This window comes from Hylobates moloch, unplaced genomic scaffold (genome assembly GCF_009828535.3).
Source record: "Hylobates moloch isolate HMO894 unplaced genomic scaffold, HMol_V3 SCAFFOLD_5, whole genome shotgun sequence".
In the NCBI taxonomy this organism is placed as follows: domain Eukaryota; kingdom Metazoa; phylum Chordata; class Mammalia; order Primates; family Hylobatidae; genus Hylobates; species Hylobates moloch.
Genome location: NW_026652280.1, coordinates 116,300,057 through 116,327,482, shown reverse-complemented (window position 1 = coordinate 116,327,482; position 27,426 = coordinate 116,300,057). Strand labels below are relative to the sequence as shown.

Genomic DNA, 27,426 nt, shown 5'->3' with positions numbered 1-27,426 from the left:
ATCTCTAGGAATGCTTCTTGTTTTAAAATCCACTTTGTCTGATATCAATATAGCTATATCTACTTTCTTTTGGTTAGTGTTTGCATAGCATACTTTTTCCATCCTTTTATTTTAATCTTGCTGTGTCACTGTTGTATTTTTCTTAAAAGTAGCATTTACTTGAACATTTTTAAAAAAGAAAACACATCAGTGATCTTTGACTAATAAATGGAGTATTTAGCCCATTTATATTTAATGTAACTACTGGTATATTTCTGGTATATTTAAGTAACTTTCCCAAAGCCACAGCAGGTTAGTGGGAGAGTGCACACTAGGCATTTCCTGACTTTCAAGTCCGGGATGCTTTCTCATTCATTACCTCAGACTTGGGTTAAAGGCTGTATTTCCCACCCTCACATCTACTCCTGACACTGCTGTAATATTTAGTCCTTCAAGTTCCTTCAGAGATATAGGCAGAACTGCTCTGGAATCTTAGCCTGATTCCAGAACAAAGGAATGTTAATAGCCCTTCGTGAGCTTTCCAGGAGCCCACACAATAGGGTTGGTAGGCTTTCAAAGAAATCAGTTCCATTACTGAACTAGCACAAACAATTGTGAATTTCCTTGAACTCACCTGAAAGCCTTAAGATCCAGGAGTAAATGCAGGGTCAGGACCTTGATGCCACACTACAGGTTGAGAACCCAAAACATATCTAAGGTAGGACTGAATCTAGGACCCACAGCCACCAGCAAAGAACTACATATGCTATATTGTGAGCACTCCCTAGCTCACTTATTTTACATTTTTTTTTTTTTTTTTGAGACCGAGTCTCACTCTGTCACCCAAGCTGGAGTGCAGTGGCGTTATCTCAGCTCACTGCAACCTCTGCTTCCTGGGTTCAAGTGATTCTCATGCCTCAGCCTCCCAAGTAGTTGGGACTGCAGGCATGAGCCATCACACCCAGCTATTTTTTGTATTTTCGGTAGAGATGGGATTTCACCATGTTGGCCAGGCTGGTCTTGAACTCCTGACCTCAGGTGATCCACCCGCCTCGGCCTCCCAAAGTGTTGGGATTATAGGCACGAGCCACTGCCCCCAGCCTATTTTACTTTTAAGAACAAGGAAGGCTTTAAGCATTCTAAAACACAACTAGGGAGGCACAGGAGAAAACAGTGGTGATCTAGGAAAGCTGGAACACAAGACCAGTGAAACCACTTACCTTCCTGCAGGTGCTCCTAACGTACACAGTGCCTCAGTGCCTCTGTCTTATGGCTATGAGCTTTACAGCAATCTTTCTCAAACTGCGAAAAGGCCTAACTAAAATCCATCTTGCAATTCCTAGCACTTGCATTAAGGTAGGCAGCATGTCTACACATCCTTCTGTAGGATGTGACTTTAAAAATATCAGAAGATTTTTTACCCAAAAGATGCCCTGTGCCAGCCTGCTTTTTCATGTGTAAAGTACAACAGTTACTCCTACTGAAATTATTTGGTGCTCAGTGAATGTTTATTTAGAAGCCCTATTTTGCATAGGAAATAGACTTTAGGTACAACATGGGAATTAACATGGGTTTGACTAGTATTGGGTTTTTTTGGAGGACTGGTATTCTTAAGGAGTTTTTAAACAGAAGATAAGGCACACGTGCAAATAGTCTATAATGATTATTATTTGTAGAGTGTTTATTATGCACCTGATTCTTTACAAATATTTCATTTAATGCTTACAACTGCCATGCAAAGTAGGCATTTGTATCCCAATTTTACAAATTAGGAAACTGAGATTAAGGAACTGTCCCAATTTCTCAAACCAAATGAACAATAGAAAGAATTTGAACCTCAATAGTAGAAAGAATTTGAACTCCAATATGTATGGCCTTTTCCACTGGTTCCACGTTTCTTCCCTACCAATGTTTCATAAAAAGAAGCAGTGAGTTTTCCGAATGGTACAAACAAAATACCAGAGAAGTAGAGGTGAGGAAGGTAGTCACTTCCAGGTGTGATGATTGGGGAAGGTGTCATGGGGGAAAGCCACTGAGGTGGGCCTTTAATGGAGTGGGAGGTGGGTACAGGAGGACAATATTCTATATTCTAGACAGAGGGAATGGCCTCAGCAGGAGGGTGAAGATGAGACCATTTTTGAATATGGAGAACAGTATAACTTAATATGCAAGATTTAAATTAAGAGGCTAGCAGAAGGCAAGGCGGAAAGTTAAATTGAGGCACAATTGTGGAGTCGATGACAGGCGAAGGAGAAAGAACTCTATGAGGCAATAAGGAGCTGTTAAACTCTGCCCCCAACTCCAGGGATTTGGAGCCATATACAGAAAGATCTAGAAGAAAAAGAAGGGAGCTACAGTGCACGGTCACAGTGCTGAAGTCTGACAGAAGTGGCGGCAGGGAATGGAATTGATGATTCCAAGGAGAAGGGGAACTCTAAGACCAAAGAGAAGAGGACTATAGATATCAGTGACCAATGGGTTTTGGAGAGTAGAAGAAATGTATGAATCACAAAAACTATAGTGGTGAGAGCCTGGGTGATCAAGAGAACCTTGGAACCACACACAGAAATGTAAGCAACAGGAAGAGGTGCTGGCTTAGGGGAAAGAACCACCTGGAAAGTGTCAGCCACACAGGGTCTGTGGTCAGGTGTGTTACACTGGGGGCCCTGGGGCAGGCTGAATCCAAGGAAGTATCACAAAGGAAAGGAGCCTCCTGAGAAGAGAGGAACCAAGTGAAGGCCACTTCAGGGGTAGAGGGCTGGGAAAGGGTGGGAGAAATAGAAGTAGAAAAATCAACAGAAGGAAAAGAGGTAATGAATTTGGGGTCAAAAAGACAGAGTAAGTAATGACCCTCTATAGCCTTTGCTTAAGGAGGAAACTTTGTTCTTACAATAAGTGAATGAATGACTGCAAAGAATAAATGAATGCAAAGTTACTCAATGCTTCCATCTGACAAAGAGTGCGTGAAATAGCCAATTAGTTGCTGCACTATCCAAATGGAGAATATAGCCCACTGTACATAAGCCATTTTGAATTATATAAGCTACTCCATAATGGAGCTTATTAGTGTGGTTCCTGGGCTTGAGCCCAATCTTTTCTTCTTGTGAAATGAGATCAAGATAGTATTGTTTCCCTGTCAATAATGGGTTCTTAAATGGGCTTGAGCTTTGTGAGCACTGCCAATATCAACATTTACTTGAGAGGCAATCTCGATAAAGGAGAATCTGATAAGGCACAAGAGAGGGCAAAGAGGGTACAAATGGCAGGTTGGATGAGGGACACTACCACTGAGGCAACATGGCCAAGCTCACCCTCCTCACTGGTAAGAGATCATCTCATCTCTGTACCTCTGAATGGCTCCATCTTGTTTTTCTGCCCCTTTAAAACTCTTTTACCTTCAAATTTAAACCAGATCAACGAGATTTTTGCTTTTGGCAAAAGTATGGGGATGTACTGAACAGGGGGACAGCCCCAAATTGCCTGGTGATAGGTTTCTCACTGCCATGCTGTCCCCCTCCCCTAAGCCCCAAAGGCTCATGGCACTTCAATGGTCTTTTGAATGGAAATAGAGGGGCGTGGGTTTCCAGGACAAATCCAGAGGCTTTGCCAGCCTCAGTAGGTTGGTCATCTACAGAGGATCTTAAAAGAATGAAAAATAGAAAAAGCTTCCTACTGCTTAAGTGAGGTGACTAATGTATAAAGGCTACTCTACTCACATTCCTCCAGTACATTATTCTCTCTGTTGCTTTAAGGTCTGCTCCTTGTGCTGACAGCTGAGATAGGTAGGTATATTTCTTGGGATGAACCACTATATTGCTCCTCTTTTGCTTCTTCATAATTTGGAATCTCAGTATGGCCCTGTGTCCTTCCACATCAGACAAAGAATATTAACTACTCTCTAGAGAGTTCAAAATTCCCTAACCAAGTTTAAAGGATTGATACCATTGCCTAAAAATCCCAAAGCAGAAACCAACTACATGGCAGTCTTAAAGAATACGTGTTAACAGTAAAAACTAATGTGATGAGGCAGCTACATGGTGTCCTCTGCTCTTAAAACATTTTTAAATCTGTCATCTTACTGAATTTTAAAACAACTCTTCTTTGAGAGGTGTACAGGAAAGGCATTACCACTCCATCTCACAGACCAGTTAACCAGGGCAGAGATAAGACATATGGCCTGACCCAGGTAATACAGAGAGTTCATGGCAGAATCTGAACCAGTAGCCAGGGCCCTTGGCTCTTGCTGGATGACTCATTTCCCCCCGGGTGGAATTCCTCAGGGAGATATCTAAAAGGGCTAAATAGGCTTATGCTATCATCTTTTCTGTGTCTCAGTTTCCAAATGGGTTAAAATGAGAAAATAATAATACCTCTCTCACAGGGTTTTGGTGAGGATTCATGAGTAAATATAAGTAAATTTCTCAGAGCAATGCTTGGTAAGTAAGCTCCCACATAAGGGGGCTAGAATACATCTAAATCATAGTTTACTAGCTTTAAGGTTCTATTTCAGCTAAAGGCACTGGTTTCTAAGGTTATTTAATTCTCTCTTGGAGGAACAGAGCTACCTCTAAGAGATATCTTCAGCCCTGAATTGACTGCTCATTATTGCCTGCAAATTATATAATTATAGGTTTGCTGCAACATAAAGTTCTTACATCGATTTTCCCCTTTCCTTTGAGACTTCAGATAGGGAAATCATTTGGAAATCTGTGGTTTTTAAAGAAATCTGTGACTCACTAGGGAGCTTGTCTCTCACCTTCTTCCTCTGGGTAACAGGCTCTGCCTACCAGCTGACATGTTACTTCACCAACTGGGCCCAGTACCGGCCTGGGGCGCTTCAAGCCTGACGACATCGACCCCTGCCTCTGTACCCACTTGATCTACGCCTTTGCTGGGATGCGGAACAATGAGATCACCACCATCGAATGGGATGACGTGACTCTCTACCAAGCTTTCAATGGCCTGAAAAACAAGTAAGTGACGGAAAACCTGAGTTTCAAATCTTTTAACCTTTAAGGACAGTTTAAACAAGATCTTCCAAAGCAGACTTCAGGCTGAAATTCCAAACAGGCCAACAAGCAGGTAAATTCAGCTTTCTTATTATTTCAAGTGCAAGAATGACTCTAATTTTAAGGGGAATGGCTGGTTCACAGAAGCCAGTTGCCAACTAAAACCCAGCTCAGTTGCCAAGGGAAGCTTATAAGTCCAACTACTGGTGGACTCAGATGAGAACAATCTTCCACTTAGAAGCAATCCAAAGCTGGCATTGATAAAGCATTCCGTCTCCCCAGTCAGGAGATTCACTCCTAGGGAAATAATTGGAACTGTGGAGACATTGGGGTGCAGCAAACCAACATGGCACATGTGTACCTATGTAATAAACCTGCACATTGTGCACATGTACCCTAGAACTTAAAGTATATTAAAAAAAAGAACTGTGGAGACATTGAAACATACCAATCATAGTCACCTACTCCAACATTCATAAGTAGGAAATAAGGATAAGAACAAAGATAAATCAGGATGAGAGGCTGCATGACACTTTCCTGCCTTCTTGCTCACTATTGCAGCTAAATGTTGAAATGGCTTCCCTTTCTTTTCATTTGTTCTGATAAAACACTTTGTTTCTTTTCCCTCAGAAATAGTCAACTGAAAACTCTCTTGGCTATTGGTGGCTGGAACTTTGGCACTGCTCTGTAAGTTCTTTTTGGAGATGACTTCCTAGGTTGATTTTACTCCAAGGTGTTGGGACCACCAAGGCCTCACCCTGCCTTCTTTGGGTCTCCCTCAGTTTCACTGCCGTGGTTTCCACTCCTGAGAACCGCCAGACTTTCATCACCTCAGTCGTCAAATTCCTGCGCCAGTATGAGTTTGATAGGCTGGACTTTGACCGGGAGTACCCTGGCTCTCGTGGGAGCCCTCCTCAGGACAAGCATCTCTTCACTGTCCTGGTGCAGGTGAGCTAAGTTCCAGATCATTTTGACTGGATAGCATACACCCATCTCATATGAAAGATCACTGGGACCTTAAACCTAGTTTCCTACAATTTTAGTTGGGATGAAGGACCTGAAAATCCTATTCCAGTAAGGATGCTGAGGAATGAATGGAAAGATGGAAGAAGTTAATTTAATTCAGTGTCACAAACCTCATGAAAGTAAACTTAAAGTTACTATTCACAGAATTTCTCCTGCTCCTGTACAGGAAATGCATGAAGCTTTTGAGCAGGAGGCCAAGCAGATCAACAAGCCCAGGCTGATGGTCACTGCTGGAATAGCTGCTGGCATCTCCAACATCCAGTCTGGCTATGAGATCCCCGAACTGTCGCAGTGAGTGATGTGCCTTGTCTTCAAACCCCTGGAGGTATCACTCGGGCACACTAGACTTGTCTTTGGTCTGTCTTGCTATTCAGGGACCTTGTTTAGAAGGCTTTGGAAGTGGTGCCTTGTGCCTGCATAGGTGTGGGAAACGACCATCAGAATGATTTTAAATCCTCTACCCCACCTTAGGTACCTGGACTACATCCATGTCATGACCTACAATCTCTATGGCCCCTGGGAGGGCTACACTGGAGAGAACAGCCCCCTCTACAAATACCCGACTGACCCTGGCAGCAACGCCTACCTCAATGTGGTGAGTCCCTGTACAGATGCAAGTGCAGACCAGAGATGATAATGAAAATCACATAGAGATTCAGGCACAAAAGGCATCATAAGTTTAGTGGTTTTCTCAAATGGGAAATTACGCTGCCATAATTAATTAACTGTTCTCATTTACCATTTACTAAAAAACTTGCCTATTTATTAACACCATACTGATAATTGTACCTAATATGAAAGAAGATTAGTAACAAGTGCATTGTTTTTTAATAAAAGAAAATGATATGCCACTGCTCCTATTTCAATAAATTATAAAAGGCTTTTTCCACTTTTCCCCTTTTTCTGTTTCCCTTTTGCCTTGCCCATTTTCTACTGTTCTAATCCCTTGCCCATGTATATCATATAGAATTTCAGCCATTAACTAATGAATCATACCAGGAATATCATTTTAAAAGCTCTGCTCTTCTATCATATATTTTTTATCCAAAGGGTATATGTAAAGCCTGCATGTTATTAAAAGAATTTAGTTGAGAATGAGACCTACCACTTTAACAGATATATGTCAGTGATGCTCTAAAATATGTTGCAAGTATTTTGTACAGTGGGCACAACCAAACCGAAAAAAGTTTAGCTAATAATTAATCACTAGGCCATCAGCTGTGGGTGAGAACTCTAGCTAACCCACTGCCATTGCAGGATTATGTCATGAACTACTGGAAGGACAATGAGGCCCCAGCTGAGAAGCTCATTGTTGGATTCCCAGCCTACGGACACACCTTCCTTCTGAGCAACCTCTCCAACCATGGAATTGATGCCCCTACCAGTGGTCCTGGCCCTGCTGGACCCTATACCAGGCAGTCTGGGTTCTGGGCCTACTATGAGGTGTACACTCAGAAATGTTAGAGGAAATGTGGCTTTCTCTTGGTCCATGTAGCTAATAATATGAGCAATATTCAACAATTCTTGGATTGGAGCTGAAAGTGGATGTTTGTGGCTATCTAGAAGGGAGGCAAGATAAGCCCCCCTGTTGCACCACTTTAATTGGGCCTTCACTAGGGCCCTTTGAGGCTAGATTCCAAACACAGAGCATGTAGGAAAGGAGGCTATCATTAGTGAGAGTATATCAATCTGTAGACACTTCTGACTGCCAGGGCATTCCTTGATTTAAGAGTTTCTCCCCACATTGAAAATAAGTTACTCAAAAGGGGTAAACAAACAGAAGAAAAGCTTTCAGTCTTTCACCATTGAGTATGATATTTGCTATGGGTTTTTCAAACATAGCTTTTATTATGTTGACGTAGTTTGCTTCTATTTCTAGTTTGTTTTTATTATGACAGGGTATTAACTTTTGGCAAATACTTTTTCTGCATCAATTGAGATGATTATGCTTTTTTTCTTCATTCTTTTAATGTGGTGTATTACATTCATTGATTTTCATATGTTGAACCATTTCTTGCATTCCATGAATAAACCCCTCTTGAACACAGTATATAATCCCTTAACATCCTGTTAAATTCAGTTTAATAGTTATTTTGTTGAGGATTTTTGCATCAATGTTTATAAGGGATTTTGGTCTGTAGTTTGCCTGTACGTTTATCTGGCTTTGATATTACAGTAATGCTGGACATATAGAATGAGTTAGAAAGAGTTTTCTCCTCTTCATTTTTTTGGAAAAGTTTGAAAAGAATTGGTGTTAGTTTGTCACTAATGTTTGGTAGATTCACCTCTCAAGTCATCTGGTCTACAGCTTTTCTTTGTTGGAAGCTTATTGTATTTTATTATTTTTCTGAGACAGGATCTCACTCTGTCACCCAGGCTGGAATGCAGTGGCACCATCACAGCTCACTGCAGCCTCAACTTCCCAGGCTCAAGTGATTCTCCTACCTGGGCCTCCCAAAATGCTGGGATTACAGGCATGAGCCATCATGCCCAGTGTAAGATTTTTGGTTACTAATTAAATATCCATAGTAGTTATAGGTCTATTCTAATTTTCTACCTTTTCATGATTTAGCTTGTTAGGTTTCTTGTTTCTAGAAATTTGTTCATTTTGTTTGGATTATCTAATTTATTGGCATACAGTTGTTCATAAAAGCCTCATAATCTGACCACTGAGAATTAGGTAAGATGGCCAAAGAGGAACAGCTCCGGTCTGCAGCTCCCAGTGTGATCAACGCAGAGGACAGGTGATTTCTGCATTTTCAGCTGAGGTACCTGGTTCATCTCATTGGGACTGGTTGGACAGTGGGTGCAGCCCATGGAGGGTGAGCCAAAGTAGGGTGGGGCATTGCCTCACCCAGGAAGTGCAAGGCATTGGGGGATTTCCCTTTCCTAGCCAAGGGAAGGCATGGCAGACTGTACCTGGAAAATTGGGACACTCCCATCCAAATACTGTGCTTTTCCAAAGGCATTAGCAAACAGCAGACCAGGAGATTATATCCCGCTCCTGGCTCAGTGGGTCTCATGCCCATGAAGCCTTGCTCATTGCTAGTGCAGCAGTCTGAGATTGACCTGTGAGGCAGCAGCCTCGCAGGAGGAGGGGCATCCACCATTGCTGAGGCTTGAGTAGGTATACGAAGAGGCTGGGAAGCTTGAACATGACGGAGCCCATCGCAGCTCAGCAAGGCTGGCAGCCTCTATAGACTCCACCTCTTGGGGGAGGGCATAGCTGAACAAAAGGCAGCAGAAACTTCCGCAGACTTAAATGTTCCTGTCAGCTCTGAAGAGAGCAGTGGTTCTCCCAGCACAGTGCTTGAGCACTGAGAATGAACAGACTGCCTCCTCAAGTGGGTCCCTGACCCCTGTGTAGCCTAACTCAGAGACACATCCCAGTAGGGGCCGACTGACACCTCATACAGGCAGGTGCCCCTCTGGGACGAAGCTTCAAGAGGAAGGATCAGGCAGCGATATTTGCTATTCTATAATATTTGCTGTTCCACAGCCTCCACTGGTGATACCCAGGCAAACAGCGTCTGGAGTGGACCTCCAGCAAACTCGGACAGACCTGCAGCTGAGGGACCTGGCTGTTAGAAGGAAAACTAACAAACAAAAGGAATAGCTTCCACATCAACAAAAAGGGCATCCACACCAAAACCCCATCTGTAGGTCACCAACATCAAAGACCAAAGGTAGAAAAAGCCACAAAAATGGGGATAAAACAGAGCAGAAAAGCTGAAAATTCTAAAATCCAGAGCAACTCTCATCCTCCAAAGGATCGCAGCTCCTTGCCAGCAACAGAACAAAGCTTGATGGAGAATGTGTTTGATGAGTTGACAGAAGTAGGCTTCAGAAGGTCGATAGTAACAAACTTATCCAAGCTAAACGAGCAGGTTTGAACCCATCACAAGGAAGCTAACAACTTTGAAAAAAAGATTAGACGAATGGCTAACTAGAATAAACAGTGTAGAGAAGACCATAAATGAACTGACAGAGCAGAAAACCACGGCACGAGAACTTCATGACGCATGCACAAGCTTCAATAGCTAATTTGATCAAATGGAAGAAAGGGTATCAGTGATTGAAGATCAAATTAATGAAATAAACCTAGAAGAGAAGTTTACAGAAAAAAGGGTAAAAAGAAACAAACAAAGCCTCCAAGAAATATGAGACCATGTGAAAAGACCAAATCTACATTTGACTGGTGTACCTGAAAGTGACAGGGAGAATGGAACCATGTTGGAAAACACTGTGCAGGATATTATCCAGGAGAACTTCCCCAATCTAGCAAGGTAGGCCAACATTCAAATTCAGGAAATACAGAGAACACCACAAAGATCCTCCTAGAGAAGAGCAACCCCAAGATGCATAATAGTCAGATTCACCAAGGTTGAAATGAAGGAAAAAATGTTAAGGGCAGCCAGAGAGAAAGGTCAGGTTACCCACAAAGGAAAACCCATCAGACTAACAGTCGATCTCTCGGCAGAAACTCTACAAGCCGGAAGAGAATGAGGGCCAATATTCAACATTCTTAAAGAAAAGAATTTTCAACCCAGAATGTCATATCCAGTCAAACTAAGCTTCACAAGTGAAGGAGAAATAAAATCCTTTACAGACAGGCAAATGCTGAGAGATTTTGTCACCACCAGGCCTGCCTTACAAGAGCTCTTGAAGGAAGCACTAAACATAGAAAGGAACGTCCTGTACCAGCCACTACAAAAACATGCCAAATTGTAAAGACCATTGATGCTATGAAGAAACTGCATCAATTAATGGGCAAAGTAACCAGCTAACATCATAATGACAGGATCAAATTCACACATAATAATATTAACCTTAAATGTAAATGGGCTAACTGCCTGAATTAAAAGACACAGACTGGCAAATTGGATAAAGAGTCAAGGTCCATCAATATGCTGTATTCAGGAGACCTATCTCATGTGCAAAGATGCACATAGGCTCAAAATAAAGAGATGGAGGAAGATCTACCAAGCAAATGGAAAGCAAAAAAAAAAAAAAAGAGACAAAGAAGGCCATTACATAATGGTAAAGGGATCAATTCAACAAGAAGAGCTAACTATCCTAAATATATATGCACCCAATACAGGAGCACCCAAATTCATAAAGCAAGTCCTTAGAGACTTACAAAGAGACTTAGACTCCCACGCAATAATAATGGGAGACTTTAACACCCCACTGCCAATATTAGACATATCAATGAGACAGAAGGTTAACAAGGATATCCAGGACTTGAACTCAGCTCTGCACTAAGCAGACCTAACAGACATCTACAGAACTCTCCACCCCAAATCAACAGAATATACACTTTTTTCAGCAGCACACCACACCTATTCCAAAATTGACCACATAGTTGGAAGTAAAGCACTCCTCAGCAAAGGTAAAAGACCAGAAATCACAACAAACTGTCTCTAAGACCACAGCGCAATGAAACTAGAACTCAGTATTAACAAACTCACTCAAAATCACTCAAGTACATGGAAACTGAACAACCTGCTCCTGAATGACTACTGGGTACATAACGAAATGAAGGCAGAAATAAAGATGTTCTTTGAAACCAATGAGAATAAAGACACAACATACCAGAATCTCTGGGAAACAGTTAAAGCAGTGTGTAGAGGGAAATTTATAGCACTAAATGCCCACAAGAGAAAGTAGGAAAGATCCAAAATTGACACCCTAACATCACAATTAAAAGAACTAGAGAAGCAAGAGCAAACACATTCAAAAGCTAGCAGAAGGCAAGAAATAACTAAGATCAGAGCAGAACTGAAGGAAATAGAGACAGAAAAAACCCTTCAAAAAATTAATGAATCCAGGAGCTGGTTTTTTGAAAAGATCAACAAAATTGATAGACCACTAGCAAGACTAATAAAGAAGAAAAGAGAGAAGAATCAAATAGATGCAATAAAAAATGATAAAGAGGATATCACCACTGATCCCACAGAAATACAAACTACCATCAGAGAATACTACAAACAACTCTATGCAAATAAACTAGAAAATCTAGAAGAAATAGATAAATTCCTCAACACATACACCCTCCCAAGACTAAACCAGGAGGAAGTTGAATCTCTGAATAGACCAATAACAGGCTCTGAAATTGTGGCAATAATCAATAGCTTACCAACCGAAAAGAGTCCAGGACCAAATGGATTCACAGCCGAATTCTACCAGAGGTACAAGGAGAAACTGGTACCATTCCTTCTGAAACTATTCCAATCAATAGAAAAAGAGGGAATCCTCCCTAACTCATTTTATGAGGCCAGCATCATCCTGATACCAAAGCCTGGCAGAGACACAACCAAAAAAGAGAATTTTAGACCAATATCCTTGATGAACATTGATGCAAAAATCCTCAATAAAATACTGGCAAACCAAATCCAGCAGCATATCAAAAAGCTTATCCACCATGATCAAGTGGGCTTCATCCTTGGGATGCAAGCCTGGTTCAACATATGCAAATCAATAAATGTAATCCAGCATATAAACTGAACCGAAGACAAAAACCACATAATTACCTCAATAGATGCAGAAAAGGCCTTTGACAAAATTCAACAACCCTTCATGCTAAAAACTCTCAATAAATTAGGTATTGATGGGACGTATCTCAAAATAATAAGAGCTATCTATGACAAACCCACAGCCAATATCATACTGAATGGGCAAAAACTGGAAGCATTCCCTTTGAAAACTGGCACAAGACAGGGATGCTCTCTCTCACCACTCCTATTCAACATAGTGTTGGAAGTTCTGGCCAGGGCAATTAGGCAGGAGAAGGAAATAAAGGGTATTCAATTAGGAAAAGAGGAAGTCAAATTGTCCCTGTTTGCAGATGACATGATTGTATATGTAGAAAACCCCATTGTCTCAGCCCAGAATCTCCTTAAGCTGATAAGCAACTTCAGCAAAGTCTCAGGATACAAAATCAATGTGCGAAAATCACAAGCATTCTTATACACCAATAACAGACAAACAGAGAGCCAAATCATGAGTGAACTCCCATTCACAATTGCTTCAAAGAGAATAAAATACCTAGGAATTCAACTTACAAGGAACGTGAAGGACCTCTTCAAGGAGAACTACAAACCAGTGCTCAATGAAATCAAAGAGGATACAAACAAATGGAAGAACATTCCATTCTCATGGGTTGGAAGAATCAATATCATGAAAATGGCCATACTGCCCAAGGTAATTTATAGATTCAATGCCATCTCCATCAAGCTACCAATGACTTTCTTCACAGAATTGGAAAAAACTACTTTAAAGTTCATATGGAACCAAAAAGTAGCCCGCATCGCCACGTCAATCTAAGCCAAAAGAACAAAGCTGGAGGCATCACACTACCTGACTTCAAACTATACTACAAGGCTATAGTAACCAAAACAGCATCGTACTGGTACCAAAACAGAGATATAGATCAATGGAATGTAACAGAGCCCTCAGAAATAATGCCGCATATCTACAACTATCTGATCTTTGACAAACCTGACAAAAACAAGCAATGGGGAAAGGATTCCCTATTTAATAAATGGTGCTGGGAAAACTGGCTAGCCATATGTAGAAAGCTGAAACTGGATCCCTTCCTTACACCTTATACAAAAATTAATTCAAGATGGATTAAAGACTTACATGTTAGACCTAAAACTATAAAAACCCTAGAAGAAAACCTAGGCAATACCATTCAGGACATATGCATGGGCAAGGACTTCATGTCTAAAACAACAAAAGCAATGGCAACAAAAGCCAAAATTGACAAATGGGATCTGACTAAACTAAAGAGCTTCTGCACAGCAAAAGAAACCACCATCAGAGTGAACAGGCAACCTACAAAACGGGAGAAAATTTCGCAACCTACTCATCTGACAAAGGGCTAATATCCAGAATCTACAATGAACTCAAACAAATTTACAAGAAAAAAACAAACAACCCCATCAAAAAGTGGGTGAAGGACATGAACAGACACTTCTCAAAAGGAGACATTTATGCAGCCAAAAAACACATGAAAAAATGTTCATCATCACTGGCCATCAGAGAAATGCAAATCAAAACCACAGTGAGATACCATCTCACACCAGTTAGAATGGCCATCATTAAAAAGTCAGGGAACAACAGGTGCTGGAGAGGATGTGGAGAAATAGAAACACTTTTACACTGTTGGTGGGACTGTAAACTAGTTCAACCATTGTAGAAGTCAGTGTGGCAATTTCTCAGGGATCTAGAACTAGAAATATCATTTGATCCAGCCATCCCATTACTGGGTATATACCCAAAGGACTATAAATCATGCTGCTATAAAGACACATGCACACATATGTTTATTGCGGCACTATTCACAATAGCAAAGACTTGGAACCAAGCCAAATGTCCAACAACGATAGACTGGATTAAGAAAATGTGGCACATATACACCATGGAATACTATGCAGCCATAAAAAATGATGAGTTCATGTCCTTTGTAGGGACATAGATGAAACTGGAAATCATCATTCTCAGTAAACTATCGCAAGGATAAAAAACCAAACACCGCGTGTTCTCACTCATAGGTCGGAACTGAACAATGGGAACACATGGACACAGGAAGGGGAACATCACACACTGGGGACTGTTGTGGGGTGGGGGGAGGGGGGAGGGATAGCATTAGGAGGTATACCTAATGCTAAATGACGAGTTAATGGGTGCAGCACACCAACATGGCACATGTATACATATGTAACAAACCTGCACATTGTGCACATGTACCCTAAAACTTAAAGTATAATAATAATAAAATTAAAAAAAAAACTATTCGTTCTATGACTCATAATGGCAGTAATTCTTTCCAATAACCAAGTGCTCAGATGGGATGCAAGTTTGCTGGGGCTCTTAAGGAGCTATTAAAAAGAAATGTTTAATCTGTAGGTCATGTCATTTATTTAGAACCAGGGATGCCACATTCAATAGAAAATACCTCACTAGATATAAATGATAGCTACACCCGATAGTCCTGAATACGATAAACCTGGAGCTACTGGCTTTGCTGTCTGTTTTTGCAAATCCTTGACTTTAATTTGACGTTCTGACTCTTTGGCTCAACAGTATTCTCTGGACTACCTTGGGAAAATGCCTCACTCAGTTTAACTTGGACCAAAACTTATCTACTTAACGCAGGGATCTGGATCTGGTGTTTAATAGCTGATTAATTTTCTCATCAGCAAAATTGGTGTTATAGTAATAATTCTCTTTCTAGGGTAAAAGAAACAATAAAGTCAAGCCCTCTGATGATAGTCATTTTTTTTAGTCACTCAGTTTTCACTTTTTATTCTTTTAGAATTTCATTTTGTGACCAGTCCTTGTGAAAATGTAAATCCAAGTGCCCTGCCCTTTCCCTAATCGAGGGTCTGGTGTCATACAACAATATGCTTTTTCCCCAGGATTTAATTCTTGTCATTCATGGATGGAAAATAAAATTGGAGTTTATTTCTCCTAAGCCTTCCTCCCACACCCCTCCCCATAGAAAGACTTGGTTTCTATTGTATTAGAGGCAGGTTCTGTATTCTTTTTGATTCTGTGAGTTTCTTCATGTCTTTCAAATATATTGATTTGTGCTTCTTAGAGTTGGTTTTGATTGCTTACAGAATTAAAGCCTAAGTGATATAAGCACCAAATACAGTCTCTGGCACATAGTAGGTACTTGTAGTGTTTGTTGATATGATTATTTTCACAATTGAAATGTTCCCTGAACAACACACACTAGGGCCTGTCAGTGGGGGTGGCAGGAGGGAGAGCATCAGGAAAAATAGCTAACGTATGCTGGGCTTAATACGTAGGCGATGGGTTAATAGGGACAGCAAACCACCATGGCACATGTTTACCTGTGTAACAAACCTGCACACCCTGCACATGAACCCTGGAACTAAAATAAAATAAAAATTTTTCCTGGCAGCACTTCTGTTAGACTTTCTCTGTTTCTGAGAGTAGAACAAAACACTTAACCTACTGATCACAGGAAGAATGGATACAATTTAATTTCCAAATGTGATAAATGGATAAACCTGTCTGGACTCACAAGAACTCTGCTAAGGTGCTGAAATCCCATAATGATCACCCATATTCCCGCCAACTGCATTCCTGGTATTGTCACAAGACAGTATCATATAAGCAATACAGAAAATACGTGCTAGAGTACATAAAGTAAATCAGAAGAAGGAGAGACCATTAAGATAGAAAAGATCTGAATTGGACTTTGAAGAACTGCTAAGATTGGGATAGGCAGTGAGGATAAGGAGACACTGCAGGCAAGACATTACAGGCAAGGAGTGGAGGGATAACTTGAGCAAAGACATGCAAGGCATGTTTGAGGGCAAAGAATAGACCTTTGGCCAAAGGAGAAGTGTATTATAGAACAATGGTAGTGAATTATGTTTGGAAGGGGTAGATTGGAGTTAATTTAAATACAAAATTCCAGAAATGGTCAAGTTGCAAATATTTCTATGAAGAGACTGATTTCAATATCATCAATATTATTTCTATCCATTAGCAACACAAAGTTTTTAGGGGATGTAATTTGAAACTACAGAACACTAGAGAGTTCTTGGTGACCTTTAGAGGGGACATTTCGGGATCCAAACATTCTTAGATAAAGTTGTCATATAGTCATGACTTGAAGACATTCCAAAGAACATGTGTGAGTAGAATATTGAGAAAGTAGCACCTAAAGAGGGAAGATTTCTTAGGCAGTGATTGTACGAATTACATATAAATAATTCCATGAGGAAAAAAAGGTTTACGAACAGCTAATAACTTCCAAAGTTTCTTTTTATTTATTTTTCCATAAAGACTTGATTTGATGCCAGATACAAAATGTCCACAACAGAAAATCTAACCACAGTATCTAAATAGTTGCTTATCAGCCCTTGGAACTGCCAAAAAAGCTATTAAACTGGTGCTTTCCATGGTGATGGTCTCCACCACCCTGTTAGGAGCCATGACATTGTTCTGTCCTTGTTGGGCAGAGAAGGTGGTGGGAGGGTGTAGGTTGAAGGTCTTGGGAGGGTGTTTGTAGAAGAGAAGGTCCGTTGATTTACTGATTAACTACATACACATCTGGGTCAAATTGTTCTCCATTTAGAAGCCTTTGTGATAATCACGGAATCAGAACATATAAAAAGCCAATCTAGGCTCTGTGGGACTGGTGCTGACTGCAACCGTGACAAAGCTTAGTCTCCTCACAGGTGGGTTTGTAATCAGAGATTGACCCTTTATCTTATCTAGTTTCTTTTTCTCTCACAGGCTCTGACAATCATGAAGTGGTCTTCATACTACATCCCTATACTTTTCCATTCTTCTTTCATCATTTCAAATTTCAAATGAATCTTGTTATGTACAAATCAGTCTGCCTTTTGTTCTCTTAACTTCAGCTGACTCTGGTAACATTTCTGCTTTTGTTAACCCCATAGACCTTGTCCTAAAGGAAAAGCATACTTTCTCCTAGTGTTAGCCTTACTCTTCCATCTTTTGTTCAGCCATTCCTTTTTCTTTGCTCTTCTTCCTATGCCGTCTCATTTTAATTGGAATAATGTTTATTTATTTGCTTATGTCCTTGGACTAGCTTTTTCGGGGAAGAAAATCAGTAGGAACTGAGATAGAGTTGTGCAAGTTGTCTTTGTTCTGCTGTTTTCAGAATTATTTCTCTATTTATTCCCCTATTATCCTACTGAGTTGATGATGTACCATAAACATGTTAGAAATTAAATTATTCAAGGAGGTTGATTCAGTAAGTTGTTTAGAGCCAAGTCATACCAAGAATTTATTAGTTGCTCTAGAGCTGGGATTTGAAAACTGTTTAAGCTTCAGAACCTTTTCCAAATGAAACCTCAAGCTCAATTTATAAGACAATCAGAGTAGAAGAGTTGCTTTGTAGAAGTCAGGGAAAGGCATCTGGAGTCTCACCCCATAGTTCCTAGCTCTTCTCTCCTCATATAAGGCCTCCTGAAAGTCATTCCAAAAAACCCCTAAAGCTCAGAAGATACTGAATTCTCTGATTTAGCAGATGCCTTATCTGTTGGAAGGCTGTGTTCTATCACTCAGGTAGGGGAAGAATGAATGGATGTGTCATCATTGAGTACAGTGATCAGTTGGTAATTTCAGTAACTACATCTTCCATAGATAGTAAACTTCAGACTCAGCATTCAGTAACATTTATTTGTGACATGGAAGGTGTGAGACGAAGGCACCATGGTCATTTGTGATAAAGGTGGGGACAGGTAGATCTACTGTTGTATTCACTGAAAAGCCTTTGGAATCACCAGCAAATTTCACTGAGGCTGTAACAATTTATGACAAATTGGAAGGCAATCAATCCTTCAGAATTAGATTCTACGGGGTACAGACAATTGGTTCAAACTATATGCTTTTTCTTTCTATCTAGGTCTTGTCCTTGTACTGAATTTGCAGCTGTGGGTAAGTCACGGACTCCTTGTTTTATCATTGAATGTGTATATACGAGATAAACCATACTAGGGAAAGAGAGCCGCTGTTTGCTTCACAGACAGATGGGTTTGATTTGGGAGTAATCTAGTGTTTTGGATTGGCTGTCACTGCTATACTCTCCAGCATGACCATCTGAATTATAAACTGGTATTCACTGGGCTTCATAGGACTATGGGCATCTTTTCTTAGAAGGCTGCTAGCTAGGCTTATCCAAAATCCCAAAATGAATCTGTCAACGTTAAAAATAAACAACTCCAAGTTAGTGACCAGTTCTGAGTTAGAATCTTAGGATGCATCTGCAAGGGTGTTCATACTAACTACCTCCACACAGAGATCAGGCATCTGAGGCACAGGGAGGGAAACAGAGGCAGGGCCAAAATTCACAGCACACTTCAGTGGATCCTAAACTAGGCCATTGTCCCTCCTGCTGACTACACACAGGCTCTGCCTACCAGCTGACATGCTACTTCACCAACTGGGCTCAGTACCGGACAGGCCTGGGGCGCTTCATGCCTGATGACATCGACCCCTGCCTCTGTACCCACCTGATCTACGCCTTTGCTGGGATGCGGAACAATGAGATCACCACCACGGAATGGAATGATGTGACTCTCTACCAAGCTTTCAATGGCCTGAAAAATAAGTAGGAGGAGGGAGATATTTAATTTGGTATCCCCTTTTTCAGTACTTCCCAAATATTAATGCTTCTTAAAATGTAGTTCAGATCCATGGATCTGAGATGGGGACCAAGACTCTGCATTTCATTTTTCTTTTATAATTGACAAAAATTGTGTGTGTTTATTATGGACAGTGTAATGTTTTGAAATATGTATACGGTGTGGAATGGCTCAATTGAACTATCAACATATGCATTTCCACAAATACTTAATGTTTTTTGTAGTGAGAACACTTAAAATGTACTGTTAGCAATTTTCAAAATACAATATATTGTTACTAATAATAGTAACCATTTTGTACAATAGACCTCTGCAACTTATTCCTCATTTCTAACTGAAATTTTGTATCCTTTGACCAACATTCCCCCCAACCCCCATCCCCACACCACCCCCAGCCTCTGCTAACCACCATTCTACTATATATTTCTATGAGTTCAACTTCTTTTAGATTCCACTTATAAGTGAGATCATGTGGTATTTGTCTTTCTGTGCCTGGTTTATCTCACTTAACATAATATCCTCCAGGTTTATCCATATTGCTGCAAATGGCAGGATTTCTACCTCTTTTTTAAGACTTACTAGTATTCATTGTATATAAAGACCACATTTTCTTTGTCCATTCATCCATTGATGGGCACTTAGGTTGATTCCACATCTTAGCTATTGTAAATAGTGCTGCAATGAACATGGAAATTCAGATATCTCTTCAACACACTGATTTCATTTCCTTTGGATATAAACCCAGTAGTGTAACTGCTGGATCTTATGATAGTTATTTCTTTGATTTTTTGAGGAACATCTATATTGTCTTCCATAATGGTTACACTAATGTTCATTCCCACCAACAGTGTGCAAGAGTTCCTTTTTTTTCCACGTCCTCTCCAACACTTACCTTTCATCTTTTTGATAACAGCCATTCTAACTGGATTGAGTGGTGTCTCATTAGATTTTGATATGTATTTCTCTGATGATTAGTGATGTTGAGCATTTTTTATACACTTGTTGACCATTGGTATGTCTTCTTTTGAGAAATGTCTATTCAAGTCCTTGGCCCATTTTTTAATCAGGTTATTTGCTTTCTTACTACTGAGTTGTATAAATTTCCTATAAAGTTTTGATACTAACTCCTTACTTGATATATGGTTTCCAACTATTTTCTCTCATTCCACAGGTAGTCTTTTCACTCTGTTTCCTTTGTCATGCAAAAGTTTTTTAGCTTGATGTAATCCCATTTGTCTATTTTTGCTTTTGTTGCTGCACTTTCCAGGTCATATCCAAAAAAATTCTTGCTGTAGCTCTTGGAGCTTTTTTTAAGGTTTTCTTCCAGTAGTTTTACAATTTGAGGTTGTAAATTTAGGTCTTTAATCCATTCTGAGTTGACTGTTCAGTTTAGTCATATTTAAGAGAAGGAAAGCTACAGGTGATTGCTACTATCAGTAATGACATTATCGTGAATACAGCTACTAGAATTTAAGTTACAATGACTAAGAGTAAATAAACTCCTTTACAGCAGTGTTTCTTGAAGTGTGGTCCATTGACAACTTGCCTCAAAATCATGTGAGGTACTTGAGTAAGTGTTAGTCCCTACTGCAATCCAACCGAATTGGAATCTCAGAGGAAGGGGTGATAAACCCAGATTTTTAATGTTGTCCTCCCACAACCCTTACACTTAATTATTATGTATGTTAATGTTTGGGAATCTCTATTAGAGAGAATGTGTATAATCTCAAGCCAATTAATTTATTTTAACATTACAGAGGCTAAAAATGTAATTAAGCTCAAGCAACATTTACCATTTTATCTGATAGAATAGAATATGATATTAGCTATTCATGCTTTTTAAACTTACACATATCAAAGATACTGCCAATACACAATATTTTTTAAAGCCCAGTTTCAAAATTTAGATTTCCCTAGGGAACTCTGAGTGCATTCATGACAAGAACACCACAAAGAATTTTTATAAAGGAAGTTTTCAGTAGGGGAGGAAAATCGTTCTACAAAAGGCAAAACAAAAATATCTGACCAGATCCAATACTAAAGCAATGTATTTTAAATGGAGGGAGTCATGAATTTTGAAATTTACCTGTTTCTATCCTTTGCTTTACAGAAACAGCCAGCTGAAAACTCTCCTGGCCATTGGAGGCTGGAATTTCGGGACTGCCCCGTAAGTCTTCTATGGAGAGCATGTTATTCGTTTGCTATTGAAAACAAGTTAGCCCCATGTGATCACTGTCCCCTTAGACTTCACAATCTAAGACAGGGTATTGAGGATGTACATAAACAAATATATGAATTAAATAAATTGCTATACCAGAACCTCAATATTAAGTGGAACACAATTTGTTTCATACATTTAATTTGGTGGACATTTGGGGGCCCTACCCACAGAGGTTTACTTACTGAGGTTCCCAAACAACCTCTTCTTAAAGTATTTCAAAAGTACAAACCCTGAGGAGAGTGTTATAGTGCTTCCCTCTATTTATCTTCTGGTGGGGGGAGGAATGAGAAAATCACACAAATAAACAAGAGGACTTCTTGGAGGGTACATGTTTGGGGAAGGAACACAGTGTGCTGGGTTTGCCAGGTATTCAAAGAAACAAGGGCAACTTGAGAGAAAGAGCAGAGTTGAGGGGATAACAAAATAAAGGGAATGTTAAGATACCATAGCTGGGAAGAGTATTGATTACAAAGGAAGGAGAGGAGAAAACCAAGAACATGCTTTACTCTGGGCTATGGGTCCTGATGAAGGGCTCTGAGGCAGAAATTGAGAGCTTGATTTTACTCCAAGGTGTTGGGACCACCAAGGCCTCACCCTGCCTTCTTTGGGTCTCCCTCAGTTTCACTACCATGGTTTCTACTCCTGAGAACCGCCAGACTTTCATCACCTCAGTCATCAAATTCCTGCGCCAGTATGAGTTTGACGGGCTGGACTTTGACTGGGAGTACCCTGGCTCTCGTGGGAGCCCTCCTCAGGACAAGCAACTCTTCACTGTCCTGGTGCAGGTGGGGAAGGAAGTCACAGTCTTTAATCCAAAAAGATTCAAAGTCTTTCTTTCCGAGGAGAATTGGTGGCTCTAGGGTAAAACAAAACTTGAATTTAAACTGATAGAATATTAGCATTGCAAAGATTCTTATATATCATGCGTTCATTAAACAAACATTTAATGGCAACAACAAAACAACATGTGAGCTCTGTGCCAGGCACTGCTCTACATGTTGTTTTAAGAATCATAACTCATTTCATCTTCATATTTACTCCATGGCATACATACTATAAGTATTATAATCTTTATTTTAAAGATGAGGAAACTAAAGTACAGAGAGGGTTTAAGTAACTTGCCCAAGATCACACAACTAGTAGGCATCATAACTTCCTCTGCAGTTTGGCTACAGAGTCCATTGCTTCTAAGCATTACAGTAGGCTGCCCATTATTACTGAATACATATTCTGTGGCAGACATTGTCAGGCTAAATGTAAGAATAAGACACTATCCTTGGCTTTGAAGAACTTCTGAGGTGGAAGACTGAAAAAATATGAACAATGACAGTGCATTGTGATAAATGCCATGCTAGAGGTCTGCAGAGTACAAAAGTAACAAGGAAAGAGGGTAACTAATTCTGCTCTGGGGCAGGATCAGAAAGTGTTTCCTAGAGAAAGTAATGCTTGGGCTCAGTCTTGAAAGAAACTGGTGTTAATCAATTAAGTGAGGATGGGAATGGCACAAATGATATACAGATAAGTGTGAGCAAGTGGGTGAGTAATGGCTGTGAAGTTGCATGAAGAACCAGATAATGTGAGAACTTTTATATTATGTTCAGGAATTTGCACTTTACCCTTGATGCAATGGGACTGTTTTGAAGAATTTTAAATAGTAGAGAGCTGGGTTTAACCATAGAGGATAAATTAAAAGGAGATGGGAAGGCATGGATAGAATTAGGAGGTTATTGCATTAAATCAAGCAAGAAATGATCAGGGCCCCAAAAAAGGCTCTAACACTGAGGCAAGAAGAGGATGTACATAAGAGATATCAAGAGGATAGAATCAATAGGATTTGGAGATCAACTGGAAATAGGAAACGGAGAGGACCTCCAGTTTTCTGACTTTGAGGATGGGTTTGATTTTAATGCTATTAACTAAGATGGTAAATACAGGAAGAAGTGTAGATTTGAAAGAAGAATTGACTTGAACTTGATGAGTATGAGGTATCTGTAGAGCATCCTAACGGAATGCCCAGTAGGCATCAGATAAATACCAATCTGGAGTTCAGAACAAAAAAGCTTGACTTGATATACTTGGTTTTTAGACTTACTGTCTCCCAAGACAGATCGTTTGCTATACCATTCTATGTAACAGATCATCATCCAGCCTCTGAATAGTTTCAATGTTAAGTAATAGGTGAAAAGTCAATTTACTTACTTGTTGAATTGCTCTAATGATCATAAAGGAATATCTCTTTCTTGGCTGGAACATGCCTCTAGTCATAATTTATAACTTCTGGTCATTGTTTCTAGTTCTTCCTGCTGAAGCAACAGAGAATAAGACTGCACCTTTTGCAGTATATGGGCTTAATGTCTTAAGACAGCTGTAATGCCTTGCCTATAATTTCTCTTATTCCACTTAAATATCTTAATTCCTTCAATCAATAACCACATGACAATTTTCAGAACCAGCCTTCACTGGAACATACTCTGGCACGCCCTAATAGTGCAATTATAAGAACTAAACCCAGTACTCCAAATGAGATTACAGTCGCCCAGATACAGGTGGATTAATCTCTAGTATTGAATGGGAACCTATCATCTAGCTGTTACCGCCTTCCTTATTGGCCAATTCACCGTTTTATTTGATGGGATGTCAGTCCTATAAAGTAGTTCATCTACTTTATGAAACAAATTTCTATACCTGCTGGATGTAGGGTATCACTGCAACTATAGCTTCAAAGTATAGAGATACAATGGAGTCCTGATGGTCATCTGGGATCTGGGTTTTGGTCATGACCTACCTACTAACTCACTGTGGGACTTTGATGAAGTGTCCTAACTCTTATGCATATTAGATAGCCAGAAAATTCAATAATATTATCTATCCTATCTACTTTATTAGGTTGTTGAGAGACTAAAGTAAAATAAAATACGTGAAAGCAATTTAAGAGAAAGAAGCATTATACAAACATATGTTTATTATTATTATTTAAGGAGCTGAAATCAGCATCACAGATGTCCTATTAAGCCTTATTATTCTGCAGGAAATGCGTGAAGCTTTTGAGGAGGAGGCCAAGCAGATCAACAAGCCCAGGCTGATGGTCACTGCTGCAGTAGCTGCTGGTATCTCCAACATCCAGTCTGGCTATGAGATTCCCCAACTGTCACAGTGAGTGATGTGCCTTATCTTCAAACTCCTGGAGGTGTCACTCGGGCACACTAGACTTGTCTGGCTTGCTATTCAGGGACCTTGTTTAGGAGACTTTAGAAGTGGTGTCCTGTGCCTGCATAGGTGTGGGAAATGACCATCAGAATGATTTTAAAGCCTCTGTCCCACATCAGGTACCTGGACTACATCCATGTCATGACCTACGACCTCTATGGCCCCTGGGAGGGCTACACTGGAGAGAACAGTCCCCTCTACAAATACCCGACTGACACTGGCAGCAATGCCTACCTCAATGTGGTGAGTCCCTGTACAGATGCAAGAGCAGACCAGAGATGATGATGAAAATCACATAGAGACTGGGACGCAAAGTAAACATAAATTCTGCAAGTGTCTCACTTAAACAACTGTCTCAAGTTGATCGTATTTCATTAACTACAACTTCACCAAAATGTTTTGAAAAAAACACTAATCCATCTGCAATTAACAGCATAGAGTTTTACCTGTTGGAATAGGGGACTAATATAACTAAGCACTGGGTCCTCAGCTGGTTGGGCCCTGTAACTAACCCACTGACATTGCAGGATTATGTCATGAACTACTGGAAGGACAATGGGGCCCCAGCTGAGAAGCTCATTGTTGGATTCCCTACCTATGGACACACCTTCATCCTGAGCAACCCCTCCAACACTGGAATTGGTGCCCCCACCTCTGGTGCTGGTCCTGCTGGGCCCTATACCAGGGAGTCTGGGATCTGGGCTTACTATGAGGTATGTAGATTGGACTGAAAAGTGCTCTGTGAATTCCATGCACTGTGCCTTAGGGCTGGAATCTGCTGAAATCTTGAATGTTCATTCTGTCTCCTACCTAAATGCTTTAAACACAGCTGCTTAAAGTGTTTAAATAACATTCATTTACATAATCCAAATGAAGAGCATTTAACAATGCATAATATCCCTTCACACGACAGACTACCTTTTTAATGTAATTTATATTAGCACACAGGTTATAAAATAAATATACCTCTCATATTACTGTGGGTTCCCAAAATCATTTGACAAGCAACGCTATCCTCTTTACTACAAATAAAAACCTGTAATTAGAAATTGAGCAAAACCCCAACTGGAGACATGAAAGAAGAAAAATTTGAAACATGTTTTTCTTTAATGGGAGTAACATTTAAAAGATTTGAATCTCTTGACTTTTGAAAGATCTGTACCTTCCTGAAAAATGGAGCCACTCAGGAATGGGATGCCCCTCAGGAAGTGCCTTATGCCTCTCAGGGCAATGTGTGGGTTGGCTATGACAACGTCAAGAGCTTCGATATTAAGGTAAGATCAGTCCCTTAAATGTGCTGAGGTCCCAGCCCTGAGTCCCAGGAAAGCAAATGATTCCTGTTATCCTCTTTCTTTAAACAGGCTCAATGGCTTAAGCACAACGAATTCGGAGGCGCCATGGTCTGGGCCATTGATCTGGATGACTTCACTGGCACTTTCTGCAACCAGGGCAAGTTTCCCCTAATCTCCACCCTGAAGAAGGCCCTCAGCCTGCAGAGTGCAAGTAAGTGACTGAGGGGGAATGCCAAGGTGTATAAATGCCTCTTCTCCAACTCAAAAAGCAACCCTGATGTCTTCCCACCTCCCCCCTGCCCAGGGATCCTCTTTCCACTTCACCTCACTGCTCTTGCCCAAATGAGAGACAGGTTTTACCCTTGAACGGCCATGTCAGGAACATGATGCACTTATGGGAAGCCAGGCCTAACTGGGTGGGTGTTCTAAGTCTGCTAAGTCTTAAGGGTGTGGAAGAGCCTCAAGAAATTATACTAACATCAATATAAGTATCTGCTTCTCTATGAATCCCTTATTCAAAGTCTTTCTCAGCCCACCTGGGGAGATTTAAGAAACCCTCACCAATGCTCACATACCTCTAGTCAGTGATTCAGGGGACGTATCAATTCTCTAAATTTTTTCCAGATTTTTCCTAGAATTTATTTGTTCACCATTTATGCCCAGATTCTAGAAAAGTGTTTTGCATACATTTGGTGGTTAGTAAATATTTTTTTGAACGATTTAGATGTTATAAGGAAAGAGCAGCCTTTTTTTTTTACAATTAAAAGCCAGGCTGGCTTGACATAATAGCTTTACTTATCTCCTGAATATGGAGCTACTTTCTCTTCTCAGTTGCAGGGATCCAGAGCCAACTGCACCCCACCTCCACACTTCCACTCCCACAGTTCTCTTCACCTCTAGGTGAAGCTTAGAGCCTCTCCCAAGCCCACTAGTCTGCTCTTACTGCTGTATGTTTCAGGTTGCACGGCTCCAGCTCAGCCCATTGAGCCAATAACTGCTGCTCCCAGTGGCAGCGGGAGTGGCAGCGGGAACGGGAGCGGGAGTAGCAGCTCTGGAGGCAGCTCGGGAGGCAGTGGATTCTGTGCTGGCAAAGCCAATGGCCTCTACCCCGTGGCAAATAACAGAAATGCCTTCTGGCACTGCCTGAATGGAGTCACGTACCAGCAGAACTGTCAGGCCGGGCTTGTCTTCGACACCAGCTGTGATTGCTGCAACTGGGCATAAACCTGACCTGGTCTATATTCCCTAGAGTTCCAGTCTCTTTTGCTTAGGACATATTGCTCCTACCAAAAGTCCTGCAATAAAATCAGGTCAAAACATGACTGTCCTTGCTTTTAAGTGATTTGGGTGGAAACCTTTTCCAGATATGAAAATAGGAGCTATGCTGGGGGGTGGAGTGGTGGAGTAGAGTGTGGGAGGAAGTGGTGGAGCCAACAGCACCACAGTCTTCTATCTGCCTGTGTTTGTCTGCATGAAGTTTGGAAGCTGTAAGGAGGAAATGTCTGAATGTTTGGTGCATGGGAGGGATGAGG

At 40.6% G+C, this 27,426-nt stretch overlaps 1 protein-coding gene and 1 pseudogene across 2 annotated transcripts; both read left to right on the top strand.

Moving 5' to 3' along the window:
- Positions 1-3,276: 3,276 nt before the first annotated feature.
- LOC116467948 (acidic mammalian chitinase-like) lies at positions 3,277-7,478 on the top strand (annotated as a pseudogene).
- A 10,403-nt stretch (positions 7,479-17,881) lies between these two features.
- Positions 17,882-27,213, top strand: CHIA (chitinase acidic). Of its 2 annotated transcripts, XM_032151967.1 has the most exons (10): positions 17,882-17,954; positions 18,435-18,471; positions 21,285-21,341; positions 22,015-22,180; positions 24,424-24,548; positions 24,722-24,845; positions 25,130-25,315; positions 25,757-25,876; positions 25,964-26,105; positions 26,853-27,213. In XM_032151967.1, the coding sequence occupies exons 4-10, from the start codon at positions 22,025-22,027 to the stop codon at positions 27,116-27,118; spliced, it is 1,119 nt and encodes a 372-aa protein (XP_032007858.1). In that variant the 5' UTR covers positions 17,882-17,954; positions 18,435-18,471; positions 21,285-21,341; positions 22,015-22,024; the 3' UTR covers positions 27,119-27,213. The 2 variants fall into 2 exon arrangements, with proteins under 2 accessions (XP_032007858.1, XP_032007857.1); XM_032151966.2 differs by lacking the exons at positions 17,882-17,954; positions 18,435-18,471; positions 22,015-22,180 and having other exon boundaries at positions 21,286-21,341.
- The last annotated feature ends 213 nt before the right edge of the window (positions 27,214-27,426 follow it).